General features: G+C 45.4%; 1 protein-coding gene across 1 annotated transcript in view; it reads right to left on the reverse strand.

Annotated features, from left to right (window-relative positions):
• Positions 1-324: 324 nt before the first annotated feature.
• The window catches only part of Elp3 (elongator acetyltransferase complex subunit 3), a 64,559-nt gene continuing 46,190 nt past the window's right edge, over positions 325-18,693 (reverse strand). The window contains exons 13-15 of the mRNA XM_021202996.1: positions 17,987-18,214; positions 17,040-17,121; positions 325-1,461 (exon numbers count right to left, since the gene is read on the reverse strand). Coding sequence (XP_021058655.1) covers positions 1,385-1,461; positions 17,040-17,121; positions 17,987-18,214 — 387 coding nt within the window. The 3' untranslated portion in view covers positions 325-1,384. The remainder of the gene's footprint in view (positions 1,462-17,039; positions 17,122-17,986; positions 18,215-18,693) is intronic.

An 18,693-nucleotide genomic window follows, 5' to 3' on the forward strand; every position in this document is an offset into this window, starting at 1 on the left:
ATGCACCGACTCCAGTAATGAGTGCGAAGGCTGGGGAAGGCTGGGGTGAGCGCTTCATTAGCTTAATACTTTTCTATTTTATGGGGGGAATCGATAACTGAGAAATAGCTAAATTCCCTGCACTACGTTTTTGGAGCGTGGCTGGAGTGCCACAGTGCACCCTCCAAGAAGCTGCTGTCACTCGCCTTCAGCAGCATAATGAGATAGGAAATGGCACCCGGGGGAGACAGCCAGTGTCACAGGCCCGGAGCAAAACCTGTAAATTCCTGACAATGCCATCACATTTACAGGACGAGGGAAAAAAGCGCCACACAACGACCCTTCTATGCTACAGACTTTATTCTTCAGACCTTTTAGGGGAGTTTTCACTAAACACGGCTGGGAAGGACAGATGCCCAGGCGGGACGGGCTGTCTCTCAGATCCTGGCCTCCTCAGGGGACAAACTGAATGGTGAAGAAGGCTCTGGAAAGCCCATGTCCCTCCATGCAGGGCAGACAGGCCTGCTTCCACACACTAGCCTAACTCCTACCTTCTTCATGCAGCACCATCAACACCACCTACTTTACAGAATTAACATGCAGAGATGCTTCTGAGCATGGACCAGGGCCACGGGCTCTAGCTATGGATTCTGGACCATGTCTGCTCAGGACAGATGAACTGGCTGACACAAGCTAGTCCAGCACACTGAAGGTAGTTCATACTGTGCTGCAGGTGTTAGGGGTATGAATGTCCAGACTTTCACAGACATGAGACAAAGGAAAGGCTTCTGAGATGGCCCTGGTCAGGGCAGGCTTCTGACAGGATGGGCCGGAGACGGCTGGTGTCAAGCATATTAACACAACCCACCACCTCAGCTCTCCTTTCCCCAAACACAGCACATTTCAAGACACGGCACAGCCACTGAGATTTCCAGGGCAAAGCTCATTTTCTAAATTCCAGGGTGAATGTGCATGTAGTTAAAGGGCAGGGAGTCATGTCTGACAGCTTGTCTGTGCTGCAGTCTGGCTTTTGTCTTTGGATATATAAATAATCTTCTCCCGAGGCTGCCCCTCAGATGACAATCACAAGTGACGATGGCCAAAGGAGTTGATTTGCTCTGGTCACAGTGTCTGAGCCAAAATGGGTCACCTGCAGCCTTCATGCAGAATTTAGAAACTGGAAAAATCGTTTAAGCCTTAAAACCAGAAGAGGCCCCATGGGCACATAAAGAGGTGGGTTTGGCTTCTTGTCACAGGGTCAGAGTTATGAGCGGCAGCCGCCACAGGGGGAGGGCAAAGGACCGTCCAGGAGTGTGCAGGCCGTTTACCTCCTCAGCCCCTGCTGAGACTGCACGTGAATCTTCCGTCAGGGAGGATGCCACAAGGAGGTAGACTGGGGTGGTCATTATTTTAGCAGTTTTACCATGTAGGGGCCTTGTAATCTGTAGCCAATCTTTCGGTAGTAATTTCTTGTGCCGACCCCTGCAGGGAAAACAAAGTACCAGAGCGCTAGTCAGCCTAATGTTAGTAGCCCTCAGAAGTCAGCCACGAACCCCCTGGCCTCGAGCCCTGCCTCTTATTCAGACTGCACTACTGTCTCATAGAGAAACGTGCCCCATTTCTATTACACTGGCTTCCATGAACACAGACTCTGCTGGGGGAGAAATGCCCTTTCCTAACAGGGTATATGGCAGCACATTTGTGTGGGCACAACAGAAACACCAATATTGTTCAGCACAGCAGTAGGGAACACAGGACAAGAGGAGGAGCGTTCACATCCAAGAGGCCCGTATTCCAAACGGTTTTCTGGAAATGAATGAGAAGGCAGATGGGAAATGGGATCTCCACACAGCTTGTAAAGCAACACACGGCTACTGTCTGAGGTGCTGGGAGTACATGAGGGGTCACAGGACAAAGCTTGGCATCCTTTGGCTTAACTCAGTTCCGGCACTACTGAGAGTTACTACATGATGCAGGGTAAGGGCTCAGCCTCACATGGCTGTCTCAACCTCAGACACTCAGGAACACCGTCTGTTTCTACCCACTTCAGAACGTTTTAAGCATTAGGACAGATGAACAGATGGATAGATGTAGCTCACTAGGACTAACTCTAACCAGGGACACATACTGCCTTGCATATTTCTACTAGTCGTGTATTATTATGACTTCTGTCTGACATGGGCAGGTGCAGGACAAGGAGACGATGGACATATGACTAGCAGGCATGGACAACAGCTCAGACCCAGCGAGAAGAGGAAGGCTCAGACTGCCAAAGGAAAAATGTTCCCCAAGTTCTAGATCATAGACATACTCCAGAACCAGCAGAGATCCACCTTAGTGAAAAGACAAATGCTATGTCCAGCAGGTGACATAACATTCTAACACTCCAAGATAAAAGAGAACTCAAGTATCTATCAACTATAGGTGGATATACTCATAAGGGAATATAACAGGGCAGTGAAAAAGCAACTATGGTCTATGTATCCACGTTGAGACATTTCTCTCAGAACTGTGCGGACAGAGCCAGATCTAAAACATTCCATTTACACAAAATTTAGGCATAGGAAACTCCAAAATTTGGTCAGATGATGGTTACATTTGAAAGATGCTAAGGGTTCAGGCCCCACGGTGCTGAGAATGCTGTCACTGATCTAGGCAGGGTGACACTTGTTAATGAAGCTACCTTCTTGGCACCTCACTTCACACTGTATGTTACTCTTCATTACACAGGGCACAGCCCTTTAATACATACATGAAAGTGTTTCAAGAGCTCAGCTGTCTGAAGGATTCAGGAAACAGGCAGAGTAGGTCCAGAGAAGAGGCAACTAAGAAGCCGGGACCAGGACAACCCGGTGTGTTCCAGGTACAGACATGGTCACCTGTGCCCAGTTCCTTTTAGAACACTGTTTACCAGAAACTGAACAGCAAATTCTATGCCTGACTCACTCTCACTAGACAAAGGGGTTTTTTATAGGTGGCACCACTTTTGGTGAAAGCCAGAGCAGGTGAGACCTATGTAGTAGTCAGTGTTCTTTCTTGACCCATGTGCGTGTGTGAGGACAAGAGATAATCCCACCTGTCAAATCATCAGAAAGAAATCTGAATCCAGAGTCTAGGATCACTAATGGCAGGTAGATCCTAAACACTGAATTCCTGTCTGAAATGTAATACAAGGTCTTTTACACCCCAACACTTTGGCTTTAACCCTGTCTATATGGTCCTTATATTAAAAGATAGAATGGCGGATCAGGCTAACTCCACTGACCTGCCGTGCTGCCTACCAGCCACCCCTCTGCAGCCCTTGCTCACCTGCCCTCCGGTCCCGGCTCAGGTACTGGGGACCCTCTAGGCAGAGGCTCCCTCCAGTTATCAGGACTAGTGCCTCTCCTGACTGGCTAGAAGGACAGGCTTTAATCACAGTGACATTGGTTCAGTACTGAGTACTCTATCCCCCTGTGTCTCTGCCTCCCCTCCTGGAGTGTCAGATCTTTAAGCCAATGGCTTCTGTCACTAGGGTTATTACAGTGACTAGCACATAATCAGGATGTAGTAAATGTCTGGGGACCTATTATACACTCATTATTTTCATGTTGTGCACACATAGAGCAGTGTGCTCCTGCAGGACACACTGCAGAAAACGAGAACTGAGTTGGCACTTTGAGGCAGAGAATGTGGGGAGACGATATGAAGATGGGTGGGCTATACACCGTAGCTGGGAGGGCTACACACAGTAGGTGGGAGGACAACTCTTTGGAACCTTACAGATCCCCACTTTGCTGGCTGAGAGGAGCCATTTCCCATGGACTTATTTACGCTGTAAGGGGCATCCAGCAGTGAAGGCACAGGTCTGCTGACCCTGCAAGCAGTCATGCTGACTCACCCTGACACTTGGCTCCTTACTTTCTGTTTGGGAGTGTCCCAAATGATCCACTAGGTTTACTTACGTTCAGGTCGGGTCACACATAATTCTGCTTGTTTGTATGTTCCCCATCAAAGCAAGACGTGGCCTAGTTTTAAGATCTGCAGCTGGGCAGAGTGTTTTCATATAACCCAGGCCTAGATAAGCCTGGATAACCAGGACTGTGAGTGATGGGGAGAGCTGTGAGTCCCAGGCGTGTGGTTAAGATATGGGCTTTCCTGGAGCTCCCGGGAACATTTCTCAGCACCGATTCCAAGTAAGCCTCTCCTCCTGGGACTCTGCTCCTTCACTCAGAACTGGGTTCTTGAGAGCAGGTTGAGAGAGGCATTGGCTACTCTGGGACCATGGTCAGCTTAGCTTTGTACTCAGGAACACACAGCAGCCCGACAGCTCCTGGGACTCTGAAAGGCTTCAAGTCCTATGGAATGCCTAGCTTCTGTCTGGTCCAAACTCCACCTTCCCCCTGCATTTCTTATGCATCCTGATTCATGCAGTTAAGACATGACCACTTTTCCAATCTGAAGGGCAAACTGGCAGTGTTGTGCCTGCTCTTGGCCAGCTGGAAAGAGAGTGTGCTGTCACTGGCTGGGTGAAGGCCCTATCTGCCTCCCTTCTGCCTTTGTGGGGCTCCATCTCAGGCAAAGTCCTCCGTCACGGTAACTTTCCTTGTGTTAGTCAGCCAGGAGAAAGCAATTACCCTTTGGAGCTGACGTCAGTAGCCTCCTGGACCATGCTGATGTGCTAGGCTGTCTTGGTCTCAGATCAGCCTGACTGTTGCTGCCTCTCCCCTGCAGAAGAAACACACAGCTGTGCAAGCAGGAGCTCTCCACTCCATCGCTTCTGTGGGCTGCTGCCAAATCCCTAGGCTTGGAATGAACAGGGTTCAAGTGCTCTCGGCTGTGGTCACTGGGGTGCTCACTGTAGAGTCCCCAGTTATCAGAATAGTATGAAAGGTGGGGTGGCCACTGGGGTGCTCACTATAGAGTCCCCACTTATCACAATAGTATCAAAGGTGGGGAGGGACAGAGCCGAAGTCCAGCTTTGTTTATTTCAGAGTTACTTAGCTCACCATCAGAACTTATCCATGTTTTAAGGGCCTTATTTTTATTGTAGGCAGAGTAAAAATTTTTATGTTCACTACTTTGCCAGCTATGACAATTCAAAATGAGGCAAGAGGAAAAGGAACACCATAAAACTGTAGTACTATCGTCAGACATCACTCTAGTAAACAGCCCTGTGTTATCTCCTTGCCCTCCATTTCTGCCCTACATCTTTTGGAAGAAGAAAATAATTTGCATAAACTGAACTGTGTACACTACAAGCAGTTATTAAAATGGCTTCTGCAGTTTTCTCTCAAGGGAATGCTGACCCAGGCAAAGTGGAAATTAAAAGAAGGTGTGACTCATTTCATAAGGGGCCACTCAGCATGTAGTAGGGAAGCCCCTGCCCCCAGATGATCTCTAATTCTGGCTGCCAAGGCCCACCAGTCTCCTAGGGCACCAGCAGCCTGGAAACCAGCAGTGACTACATCTTAAATCCCTTCTCTTTGCTGAATGTGTGTACTCTCCAAGCCCTTGATGTAGAGAGAAGCCCCCTGCTTTCTGATACCACCTAGCTTAAGACATATAGCTCTGCCTGCTTGAAGAAAGGACTCAAGACTCTTTGCTAAATGCCCCAACCACTGCCTATGGGAGATTAATTACAGATTGCATGAGGTCTAGGAAATGGTTGGTGTGTGTGTGTGTGTATGTGCATGTGTGTTTGTGTGCTTGCACATGAAGATTAAAACAATTAACCAAGACACAAATGGAACAAATCTACTTGAGTTTTACACTACTGAGGGATGAGAAGATGGTTCAGGGGGTGATACGTGTGCAAGGGTTGTTAGAGCAACATGGGCTCAGATGCTCAGCAACCATGTTAAAGGCTGGGTGTGGCTGTGCACGTGTGCTGGGATGGAGGACTAGACTGGCTGGTAGCCTTGCTCTAAGGGATAGTAATGTTCTCCTCTGGCCGCTGCTCTTATACATGAACACCCACTGCCCACACAACAGTTTTATCTTTTTTCTTTGGAGGGAGGGAGCAGACAATGGAGGGGTCCTGTTGGTGGGATGCCTCAATCCACTGGGAGCCATCTCTTTGTTTCTAAGGTGATCAATTATACAGCTGAGAACACTGAAGTAACTCTACTTTTCCTTTGAAAAACAAGATAAATCAAGAGCTAGAAACTCTTGTGACTTTAATTCCATCGAGAAAAGAAAGAGTGTGACAGTCAGGACCTGTGATGGGGAAGAGTTGGCAGGGTTCCTTTTTGCATGCAGCTGTGCAAGGGGTCATCTGCAGCTCCCTCACCCAGATGCCCAAGTCAAGATTTCATCCCCAGAGCAACAGCATAAGAGTTCAGGCAATCTGGAGGTGATTAAGTTATAGGGTGGAAGTCCCATAAATAGAACTTGGGTCCTTATAGAGGATAGAGGAAGCCTGTTTATCTTTTTGCCCTTCAGCCATGTGAAGACACAGAGGTGTCCCCTCAGATGAATGACCTGCATAAGACACCAAGTGTGCTCCTGCCATGGATCCTTTGTTATCAGAGGATCTTGGTCCTGGACTTTGCACTTCCAGAACTGCAGTAACCAAACCTCTCCTGCTCCTGTGAGTAACTGTCACAGCAGCCTGACAGACTGAGATACACAGGCCCAACAACTCAGTCCCAGAAGAGGCTCCCTCTCTAGCTGGTGCATTAGCAGCCAAGCTTTCTAAAATGAAATTGAAGAGGGGTCAGTTTCAACTACATGAATGTCACTCCAACTAGAAAAATCAAGCAATCAACCCTTCACATGGATGGAAACACAAACTAACCCAGGCTGGGGTTTCAACTGGAAAAAGGCATGGGACAGAAGTGTAACCAACCGGAGGAAGAAATAAGGCTGGGATCCCAGATGAACATGTGCTTTCATGGCACAGCCTGGTATTCTTCAAGGAAAGAACACGTTTGTACATGATGCAGACATTTTCATGCTGACCAGGAAAGGATTAGAAACCTGGAGGCATACTCCTGCTCGCTGACATTTCTTTTCTTGGGATACACGGCTACCCTTTATTGTTAGCCATGTTAGCTGGATTGAATGAAGACTAAACCCACATCACCCCACTCCCACAGCCAAACGTGGAATGAGAAAGACAAGACATGCTAATCCTTCCCTTGAAGCTGAAATCAGAGTTTTGAAAAATAGATATAAAAGTCTGAGGTAATGATTTATATCACATCATCATCATCATCATCATCATCATCATCATCATCAAAACCCAGTGAAATAGACAAATGAAAAGAAACTGTAATTTAATTAGTTATGGTTCAATTAGTCAGTTATGTATAGAAGGCTTGCTATATGCGGAGTGTTAACACAGGAAATAGTCATTGGTTTCATTCATTTACTATTGCATCTCATTGACCCACAAGGGCAATATTTCATGCAAAACCACACTGACATGGAAGAAAGGGAAAGGCTTTTACTCTCAACATCTGAAAAAGATCAGTTAACTGAATGACCTGAAAGCTCTCAGACAATCTTTCTCCTGTTCTGAGAGAGCGGGAGGGAGAAAACTTACAATACTGATAATGGTTAGCCAAATAGGACTGACTCCTCAAGGTTGCGAGCTATGGTAAGTCATTAATGTCCCAACTGGAAAGAGGGCACCTGCAGCCTGGCTGTGCCCTGCACACTGCAAGGGCTCTTTGAAGATGACACAGTAAAAGAACCAAGAGCCAAAGCAGGTAACTTAGAAGTTCTATTTGGATTTCCCAGACTGTCCTTGCCCACGACGATGCCCTCGAGGGTGAGGTTGTCAACACCCTACACACTTGTTTTAATTTGTTTTTTTACTTATTCATTTTATATCCCACTCACTGCCCCCCCTTCCCAGTCACCTCTTCCCCTTCTCCTCTGAGTGGGTGGTGGCCTCCCTGGGTATCTTGCCACATGTAAGGGGTCTTCACTCAACTGTGGGATCACATACTAAACCACTGAAAGAATATGACAAGCCAACTGAGAGTTCTATATTTGACAAGGACAAAGGGAGGGAAATATTCCCAGATAAACAAAAGCTAAGGCATTTTGTTGCCAGGACTGCCTCACGAGAAAGGCTGACGGAACCTGGAGCAACATGAACTAAAGGAAGGGACCTGTTGAAGGGATGCACACAAGCAAACAGGAAAGCCACTGGTTTTGTAGTTTTGACTTGTCAATTCTCTTTGCTTCTTACAGAATTTAAAAGCAAATGCATATAACAATAATTATGAATCTGTTGATGGACATACAGTCTGAAGATATAATCTGTGGTAAAACAGCACACAGTGGGGACAGATGGGCCGGGGTCCAGCGCTTGCAGGACAGTGTGCACTGCCATCAGCAGAGCAAGCGGCTCAGAGGGGGCTGTGGTGTGTTCTGTGGGGAAATCATGTCAGGCCAGAAAACACTGAAACCTAACAAATACTCTTTTCTACCACAATGGAACAAACCAGAACTCAGTAACAGGAAGAAGGGAGACGCTAGAGTTGACAAGTGGGAGGGGAAACCAAAGGTAGGGCCTCAAGCTGCAGCGTCCACAGGTGGCTATGATGGTGTGGGCCTCTGGTGATGCAGTAGTTCGGGGCCACCCATGCTCCATAGCTACCCCAGGAGACCTCGGCACCATGCATATGTGAGGCGCTGCCAAGCTGGAAGGTTCTTAAGACATCGACTTCTCTGTAGACGCAGAGAAGGAGCCTACGCTTTGGGTCAGTTGGTGCACACCACGATGTAAAGGGTTCCAGGGAGATGTGTCATGAAGGCGGGGTGGTGTCTTCCCATCTTTAAGTCTCTAGGCTTTCTCTCTGCCTCAAATGTCCTAGGACTTGGTACTAAGGTTTAGACCTGGACAATTACTTGTGAGGCTGAAGGCAATTCACACACACACACACACACACACACACACACACACTTGCACACACAATGAAAACTGCAGAACTCATACATAATAAACATGTGGAAATGAAGTAATATACTCTTACTTGACCAAGGTGCCAAAGAAGTAATGCCAGGGAGAGCAAGAGCCACAAGGGTGAGTGCAGAGCAGGCTGGCGCTCACTCCCATAATCCCAGCACCCAGGAGGCTGAGGAGGACAGATGCCAGATGCTAACGGTGAGGCTGGAACACACAGTGAGTTCTAGGCCAATCTGGGTCTCAGAGAAAGACCCAAGCCTTTTTTTGTTAAAAAACTGAATGTATTTTATTCTCAGAATCACTGAGTCCAGCAAAGGTGGCATTCAGAGGGAAATGTTTAGCTGAAAACAGTTACGCTAAAAGAAGAACTATCTCAAAATCGAGAATGGAGGGGAGATAAAAAGTGAGAAGATTAAACTCAAAGCTAGCACAAGAAAGGCAATGATAGAAACTAGGGAGAAAATACTGAACAGAAAATAAACTCAAAAGTTCATTCTTAAAACTGCCCAACCTTACCTCAGAGAAAATGCCTTTAAAACAGAAACAGGTAGGGATGTTGCTCACATTCTCTCTCTCTCTCTCTCTCTCTCTCTCTCTCTCTCTCTCTCACACACACACACACACACACACACACACACACACGTAAATGAGCAAACAACTAAATGTTAAACAACGGTTACAAGAGGGGCTGGTGAGATGGCTCAAGGGTGAAGGTGCTGACCACCAGGACTGGCCATCTGAGTTCAATCCCTGGGTCTCACACAAGGGGGAAGGAAAGGTGTCCTTGGAACTCCGCACATGTACTATGACACACACAAGTGCCTCCTCTGCTAAATAAACGTAGTGAAACATTTTAATAAAGAGGAGGCATTACTCCTGTGTTCATAAGAGAAATGTAATTCTAAGAGCATACTATGAAAGGCTGTAAAAAAGCACACTGAGCAACCCAGATAAAATGGACAAACACTTCAGAAACAGACACAGAAGCGGATGGAGAACAAAGTCCAGACTACAGTAAAGAGAATCAGGCTCATGATCATGGAACATTCCTCTCTATTCCTTAAATAAATATATGGCTGGGAAGTCAGGATCAAATGGCTTTAGGTAAATTCTATCAAACATTTAAAAAGAATTAGTATCAATGCTTCCCACGTACTTTCAAACAGTGGAGAAGGACTCTCTTCTCTTTAGTGTCAGATCCAAGGTGCTCATGCTGACAGCCCTGTCCAGGACACCCAGGCTCTGAGGCCATTCCAGCTAATGTCTGTCCCAGCACAGGCCAGAGGAAAGCCATCTCTACATCCTGCTGGAGTTCTCACAAAGCACCAGGAAGCAAATGATTTGTTTCTGTTTTCAAACCACTTGATTTGAAGCAAGGGACGGGTTGGTTTGTCAAATAATTCAAACCAGTAACCTGCATATGAGTCACAGGTGCAGCTCTAGGGCCCGGGACTGGTATGACAAACATTCCTAAGGGGGTGTGCAACTACACATCCATTTCAAAGCTCAGGGAGGCAGAATGTATTCCACAACCACCACCTTAAATCCTAAAACCCAACTCTCCTCTCAGAGAGAGGAGAATGGCTGTCAGAGTGCAGAGCTCAGGCCAGGATTCCAGAAGAGTGAAGATGTGATGTGATGGAAGCAAAAATCCCTCAACTGAAAGGCTCCAAAAATGTTTGGCTTGCAGGGCTGCAGCAATATTTAGCAATATCTAGTCACCTTAATTAAGGGGAAGAACCTGCCTATAGTAGATATAAAAATAAGGCCTCATTAAATTAAATGAGTTAAGACAATGTCATTAAATTAAATGAGTTAAGACAATGTCAAATGTTTATAGAGAAAAAAAAAAAACCCAACTGTCTTCCTAGGAGAGTTAATAAGTTAAGATTGCAATAAAACATTAAAAAAGACCAAAGTAGAAAGGTAAATAGATAATATATATATATAAAAACCACCCCCCCCAAAAAAAACCAAAACCAAACAAACAAAAACAAACCAACAAAGAAAAACAACCAAACCAAAGTGAGGCGTCTCTTAGAGAAGAAGGCTTGCCTCCTCAGCAAGAAGCCTGAGAAGCACCCACTTTACAATCAAAGCAGGCAGCCATGAGTTCAAAGCTCCTAGACCTTTTAGGGATGTTAGCACAGAGCGCATGGTGCGACCCATTCTTTATTCTAAGCTGAAAATATATAACCATCACTGCCAAAATGCACAAACTACATACAGGACTAGTTTGATACTAGTTGGGTAGTAGGAGGTATAGGACTAGTTTGGTCCTAGTTGGGTACTAGGAGGTACGGGACTAGTTTGGTTCTAGTTGGGTACTAGGAGGTACAGGACTAGTTTGGTTCTAGTTGGGTACTAGGAGGTACGGGACTAGTTTGGTTCTAGTTGGGTACTAGGAGGTACAGGACTAGTTTGGTTGGTACTAGTTGGGTAGTAGGAGGTACGGGACTAGTTTGGTACTAACTGGGTACTAGGAGGTACGGGACTAGTTTGGTACTAGTTGGGTAGTAGGAGGTACAGGACTAGTTTGGTTCTAGGAGGTACAGGACTGGGGAGAAGCCTGCAGTACGGCCCTGGGAGCAAGGCTCGCCTTTGGATGGTGAAGCAGATATTTCTCAGACACCAGAAGGCTAAGATAAATGCCGAAGTGTGGTTCTTTCCCTGCTGACAGGCCATTACAACCAACGCTATTGCTTCTGCTGAGGAAATGTCCCCAAGATCCAAATGGTGGCCTACTGAGAAATACTGCGACCACGAACACTAAGGACGATCATATGATGCTTACTGTGGGATGGTCTAATGCAAAATGCTGCAAACTGGTATCTCATTCATCTACACTAAACTGGTACCTGACTCATCTATAAAGGACATCTGTCAAACCAGGAAATAAAGACTCCCCAGATAAGCTAAGCAATAATGCCTCCATAGCTGAGCTACGACAGACATCAATTAGAAAACATGCACTCAACTTGTTATCTAGCTGAACAGCATTCTATGCCATCAATGCCAGTCTGATTAATAATGATGCTGAATTTAATAGAGGACTTGTGATGGTACAAGTTTTTATGCTGTATCTATTGTCTTTAAAAGCAAGATGATAGTAGTAAGAACAATCCCATTGGAGAACCCATCTAAAAGACATGTATGCTCACTGTTAGAATACCAAAGTGGACACAAGGAAACCAAAAAACGTGCATTTAATTAGGGGATGCTGAGGAGTAATTTACTTACAAGAAAATTATATGAAGGGTGAAGGAGAGAGCACAAAAGAGGAAGCCCTTTCTCTTCCTTTCTGCTAAGTCCTGTATTAACACAAATGCACATGTGGCACAAACTGGTTTGCATTTGGCAGGCTTCCTGACCCATTAGCAAACAGTCCGCCATAATAAAGAGAAGCTCTTCTGGGGACTCTGGTAGGATTATGAGTCCATTATCAGGCAGAAGTGGCTACAAATAGACCCTGCTTTTCAACTAGATTATAATGCAAAGAATAAAATAACCTTCACCCAAAATGGAGGGAGCTGTGTAGGAGCCTGGGATACAGGTGAGGTTTCTCAGGTCCAGGAAGTAAATCTCAGCTGGTCAAAGCCTAAGAAACAACTGCTATTTTCTGCCTATACAGGGCATTATTAATCAGTGGTACTGGGGCACAAGACCATTAATTTCTGTCCTAGGAAGCTATATTGGATTATATAAGGCACAGACATATTGATTTTTCACTACTGGGGACTGTAGTCACAGCTTTAGGGCAATGGCTTTTGATATCATGATAAAGAATGACCTCATATCCATACTGCCTGTTTTACTCACCCTGTATTTCCATTCCCCCTCCCCTGCCCCCATCACCGGCATTGTAACAGATTTAAACAGAATGGCTCTCCCGCTCTGACTTGGAAGACTTCTGGCATGAACCACTCAGACCTCTTCTCGTCTCTCACCATCACTGTGTGATCTATCAAGCTTGTGCAGCTCTTGGCCAATGGCCATATTAATTTTCTACTTGAAAGATCACAAATAGAATACTGCTTATGACGAAGGTAGTCAGGGAGCTTGGGGAATAGCTGTCTATCTTAGTGCATAGCAATTAGCTTGGCAAACTGAAACAGTAACATGATTGAATCTGATACCTAGCCAAGATTGCCTGAGTGGGGGGGGAAAATCCCTCATTCTGTTGAAGGTGTTAAGTGGCTTTTTAAACAGTGGCTATTGATAGTAATATTTGCCCTTGTAGAAATCGTACGGACATTGTGACATCAGAATTCTGGTTTCCATGGTGATTATTAGTGATGGCATTTTAAAGATTGTAGTTAGCTTCCACAGTAGAGGTCCTTGCACCTTAAAGCATACATGAAGGAATGAGATTAAACCGCTTCCTGATGGATGGACTGCTAATCACTATATGTAGGCAAAACATCACATTTTAAAAGTAAATACAACTTGTTCATTTTACGTAGCTGGACACCCACAGAGACTGTTCAGGTAAACCACTAAGATGGCAAAGCCATCTTACAAACTGCTTTGTAATTCAGCAACAGCTAACAGCTACTTCCTACCTATAAATTACTTTATAAACTAGCTGATTTTAGAGCATTGATTTGCCCTTTTTTGTGTGTGGGAAGAAGCAGTTGATCCTGGTGGAGAAGTGGCCTGGATCTAAGGAAGGAGTTTAGACTCCCTTGGGACTCACCCTCTCTTGCAGATGGGGTCAGTGGTGGAGACCCAGTTTCCTGCCCATTTGAGCAATCATTCCCAGAAGGCAGCTCAACATCATGCCTCTTCTTGAGATAAGAATCTCACTATGTAGCCCATGTTGGCCTTAAACTCACAGCAATCTTCCTGGTTCAGGCTCCCGAGTATGGAGATTATATTTTTATTGTTCCCCTCAATACACCTAGTGATTCTGATGGCAATGAAACAATATTTAATTTTTGCTTTTAAATAATTTTCACACTTAAAGATGACAGTTAACTTTAAAACTGTTTACTAAGCCAATTATATACTTTAAAGTGAGTGAACTTGAATGCCTCTTACTAAGTACTTCATCTGACTGACTGCTTAAAGCAGTTTTAGTTTTTCTCCTCCAGCCATACCTGTGGGCTGATTCATCAGGCACATGTGTATACTTTTTAATAAATACACGGAGGTAACAGATGAAAGCAATGTTTTTAAATAGGAAAAATGAGACTATACAGAACCTCTCTGATCTACAGTGAAGTCAATAACACTGTCTAGAGGTAGAGCCCCAGATCATAAATCTAAGTAGCAGGGAAACCTGCTGCCAGGATGAGGAGAAGTTGGAATGAATCAGAGCAGAATTTTCCAAGTTCTACATAAATGCGTTACTCTTACAGCCAGGCCAACACAATGATAAATGGTCCTGTCTCTCCTGTCCTCACGAATCATGCCAAGACAGAAAGCCATGCCACCACTGTGTGTGACTTAGAAAAAAAGCCACAACTCATAGAGAGCACAAAGTTATGAGCTGAGAACAACATCAGAGGAAAGTGTCAGCTGTGACCAAAGTTATGCATCCATGATTGATGACTGGGATCAACTGCTAATGAAAACTTTAGCATCACCAATTTCATCATCAAATGCCTCACTGAGAATGAGAATGGAAAGAATTATTGAAGAAATTAAAGGATCATCTCTGGAACACACACACACACACACACACACACACACACACACACACACACACCAGCAGCAGATTTAGAAAATCCAAAGCTAAGGTGAACAAGTGGAAGGAGAAAGCAACATCAACAACACAGCACAATAACAAATACTTGCTATCCTCTAAGTTCTGAACAACAGATTTCTCAGATCAGGGATACAGGACTAAGAGAAGAAGATGCACCTGCCACATAGCAAATGTGTTCAATGTTTCCTCAGGAAGGCTCGTCAGGGCCAAAGAGGAAGTCAAGGAATCTATATGCAGCTTTCCTTACACAATGGAGGGGCTCCCAGACCAGAGGACAGCAACCTTGCTCACCAACTTTTCTCTCAAAGAACTCAACTGTAGTTCCAAGAAGCCCTTGGGGCTGTTCCTATAGAAACCCATTCTAGCTGGAGAAGAACCCTCTGCAGGGTGCCAGGGGAGGAGACCCAGCATCACAGCTGACAGAAAGGTTCCCTTGCCTGCTTCTCTAAGTAAGTCACTTCTTGTTATTTTAGAAATTCACCATGCAGATGACATGAAATTGAGCTATCATTTAGATGATGATAAAAAGCTGGTGAGGACAGATGCTGAATGACTCCCACTCAGAAAGACACCCTGCTCAGAGAAAAACAGACTGAGGCTCTTATGTGCAATTAGATTTGACCTCAGGCAAGTCAGGGGCCTTGGGTGGTTACTTCTGAGAAAAAAAAAAAACGATGTCAGGAAGGCAGTGATGGAAAATGGAAACCTGATTAGGCTCTCAAAGACACTAGAAAGTCATGTGACTCAATGCCATCTGGGGGTGTAGGGCTATGGGCCAGAGAGTTACAACCTTAATGGCTGGGAAGAAAGGACGGCATCTGGAGAATACTAAAGTCTAGCTTCTCATACATGGTCTGAAGGGCAATCAGAGGCAGCACACTGGTTGGTTAGCAATTGTGGGCTCTCCATCCCCAACTAGACCTAAAGAGCAGGAATGTGCTAAAATGATTTTTAGCAAGCTCTGTGGGTGATCAGCCCCACCCAGATGTACAGGCAGAAGGCCTTCTGAAGCAGCCTGCCCTTTCCTGTACTTCTGGCCCACTTCAGGGTAAGCTAGAAGAGGGAAACCTTTCTTATTGCTCATCAGGCTAGCCAGGTAGTCTCAGCCAGGTGCTTTGTTGTGGGACTAAAGTAATGGAGAAAAGTAAGAAAAGTTAGACATGCTAAGAAATAGATTATCAATCTGGGTAACATCAAACACCCACGCCAGACTAAATGATTAAGTGAGCTGTGTGACTATATCTCTGTAGTGGTAATCATGAAGACCTGGCCACCAGTATTGACTTAACGACTGGCAACTTATTGATTTAAAAAACAAAAAACAAAAAACCCTCATTTCAGCTTTAATTTTCAGAAAAAAAAAATTTCTTAGGTCACAAGTAAGCTTTTGGGATGTGGTAGTCAAACAGGAAAATAAATTCTGGGGTCAAACCTATCCTAAATCTTGATTCTGTGTTCTGCCATCTTAGGTTCCCCACAGTAATTAGTAATTTTTCTTATAGGAACAGCACACTGAAGAATGTGAATGATCAGTTCTTGCTTTCCCCCCAAATCTCCCTTTTGTTTCCTCCTCCAACCATTCAGATTTCCTGGTTAGCATGGGGAAGCTTCTCTGGGATTCAGAACACACAGGTCTGAGTAGTTGGCTCAGCAAACGCTGGAGGGACTGAGAACACTGCAGGTTCAGGGAGGGCTCAGCCCTTCCCCTGCACTACCCTCTTGAAGACTCCTCTGTGAGAGGCTATCAGCCCATGCTGGAGGGAAGGACAGTCTTACCTCTAATGACGGAACCAACAGGCCTGCTAAGTCTGCCCCACTTTATCACTCTCAGCCTATACTCGTCCCCCTAGTGTATTTTTCCACAACTTCCGACTCTCAGTTCTAAAACACTCGGGTTTACATGCATCTTCCAGTCTTCATTTCCTCATGAATGCTCCTGTGTCTGCCTCATTTTATATTAGTTTGTATTTATCTTTCTCCTGCAAATTTCGTTTTGCCTATTTAATTTTTGGATGCATGGTGGGTCCCTAAAAGGAAACCTTCTTCCCATCTCGTCCCAAATGAAGACGCTGACAACAAAGACAACTGCAAGGGCAGCAACATGAACTATATCTGCCTTGTGCCTTGAATCACCCTGAACCAGCAGCTCCATCCTTACCACTCACATTCCTCACACAGCAGCTGGCACGAAGCACAAGAGCAGCTGACCACAATGACCCAAGGTCAGACTAGCATAGACTGCGCCCAGGTCACTGGCCTGCTGCTCTGAGGAACACAGTGCTTCTAGAAGCACTCACCCAGCTAACAGCTCTCTGACATGTCCCAACGTTTGAACGTAAGTCCCTCTCACTTGTCAGCCTGGATCAATTTGAACACAGTAATCATGGAGAGGCAAGAGATCGAATCTCAGTGTGAACAGATGAGTCAGAAACCCGTCTCTCCAGTCACCTGATATAACTGCGATTTTCCCAGATCCATGCTCTTCCCGAGCGATTCTTTCTGCCTCCTCCATCAGCAGCATGCCGAATCCCTAGAAGGAGCATAAGGGAAGAGAAGGGATCCCCATAAGAAAGGTCCGCACACCACCTTTTAAAAAGTGATAAAACTCTACTGATGAGCCAGAGGAGTGCACGGATCCCAACCAGAGCACACTCCTGACTTAGAAAAGAAGTCAAGCGCGGGCGGTGGTGGCGCACACCTTTAATCCCAGCACTTGGGAGGCAGGGGCAGGCGGATTTCTGAATTCGAGGCCAGCCTGGTCTACAGAGTGAGTTCTAGGACAGCCAGGGCTACACAGAGAAACCCTGTCTCGAAAAACAAAGCAAAATAAATAAATAAATAAGAAAGAAGTCAGCACTCCAGCGAGAGCCAGCGTGGCACACCGGGGCACGTGCCATGTGTGCCTGGAGTCTAGGCAGCCCCAGCTGACAAGAGTCTGCGGTACCAGGTCTTATTTATTTGACCCACCTTCCACTTTTGAAAGGGTTTGGAACGTGGCAAAACTGTTGTAGCATCCCATTTGGTGTTTACCCTAAACCTATTATTACTGCTTTTAACAAATTTTCCTGAAACTGAAAAATACAGATTTCTAACTTTAGGTTGCTAGGGGTTACTTATACAACACAACTGACACCTGTGAATCACTTTCCTGTCATTCCATTCCACAGGAAGCAAACCAGTTTTGTTTGAATCTGATAAATGGGGTGTATCTGTTATCCTTTGGGACCACAAGGGAGCAACATGGAGGACTGCCCCAAAACAACTGAGAAGAACCCTCTTTCCTCTGAACCCGCTTTCCCACGCCCTCTCGCCCTCCCTCCTCACCAGCTGCTTTAACTTTCCCGATTTCAGGCAATTTCTTAAGTAAAACCCAATTAAAACAGGATGCAGGATACCTGATGCTGAAATTTAGTGGGATCGCGGCTGCTCACGGGGACCACACTTCCATACACGTGTAGCTCTCGGACTATGGAAACACCTCCACCCAGTTCAAACCGGAAGGTTTCCTCAGAGCACTTCCGCAGCCTTAGGAGGCCAATCAGAATGTCCTGATCAGGATCTTCGTAGGACAGGAAAGTTTCCCAGCCACCATTGGCAACATAATCTCTCCGTACCAACTCGACCTGGTGGATAAGGAGCCATGAAACATCTCATTCAGAACTAGAGAACCAAGTTCATTTTTATAATTGCATGAATGTGTTTAGGCTAATGTTCAGCTAGGAACAAAGCATAAATCATCACTAATTATGGCTTTTATTTGCCTCCTCTCAAGTAGCACAGGATTTAAAAAGTTCATGGCTTGTTCGTGGGCAATTCTAAATGGAGAACAATTTTACAAATATTTGAACTTAATCAACCTTGAGATTCTTACAGATATCCAGCTTAGTGAATGCTATTATGTAAATTTATGTCCCGCAAACTGTCTCTAAGATAAAACTATGGATTAAATCACACATGTGACTTTTAGGACCCCTCCCGCACTTTGCCTTCAAACTGTCAGTTAATGGTTTCCTTGTCTAGTTCTTACTTCTTCCACTAAAACCTCCTTTGTGTGTGTGTGAGTGTGTGTGTGTGTGTGTGTGTGTGTCTGTCCTCCTCTCCT

The sequence above is a fragment of the Mus pahari genome, chromosome 8, assembly GCF_900095145.1.
Source record: "Mus pahari chromosome 8, PAHARI_EIJ_v1.1, whole genome shotgun sequence".
NCBI lineage: Eukaryota > Metazoa > Chordata > Mammalia > Rodentia > Muridae > Mus > Mus pahari.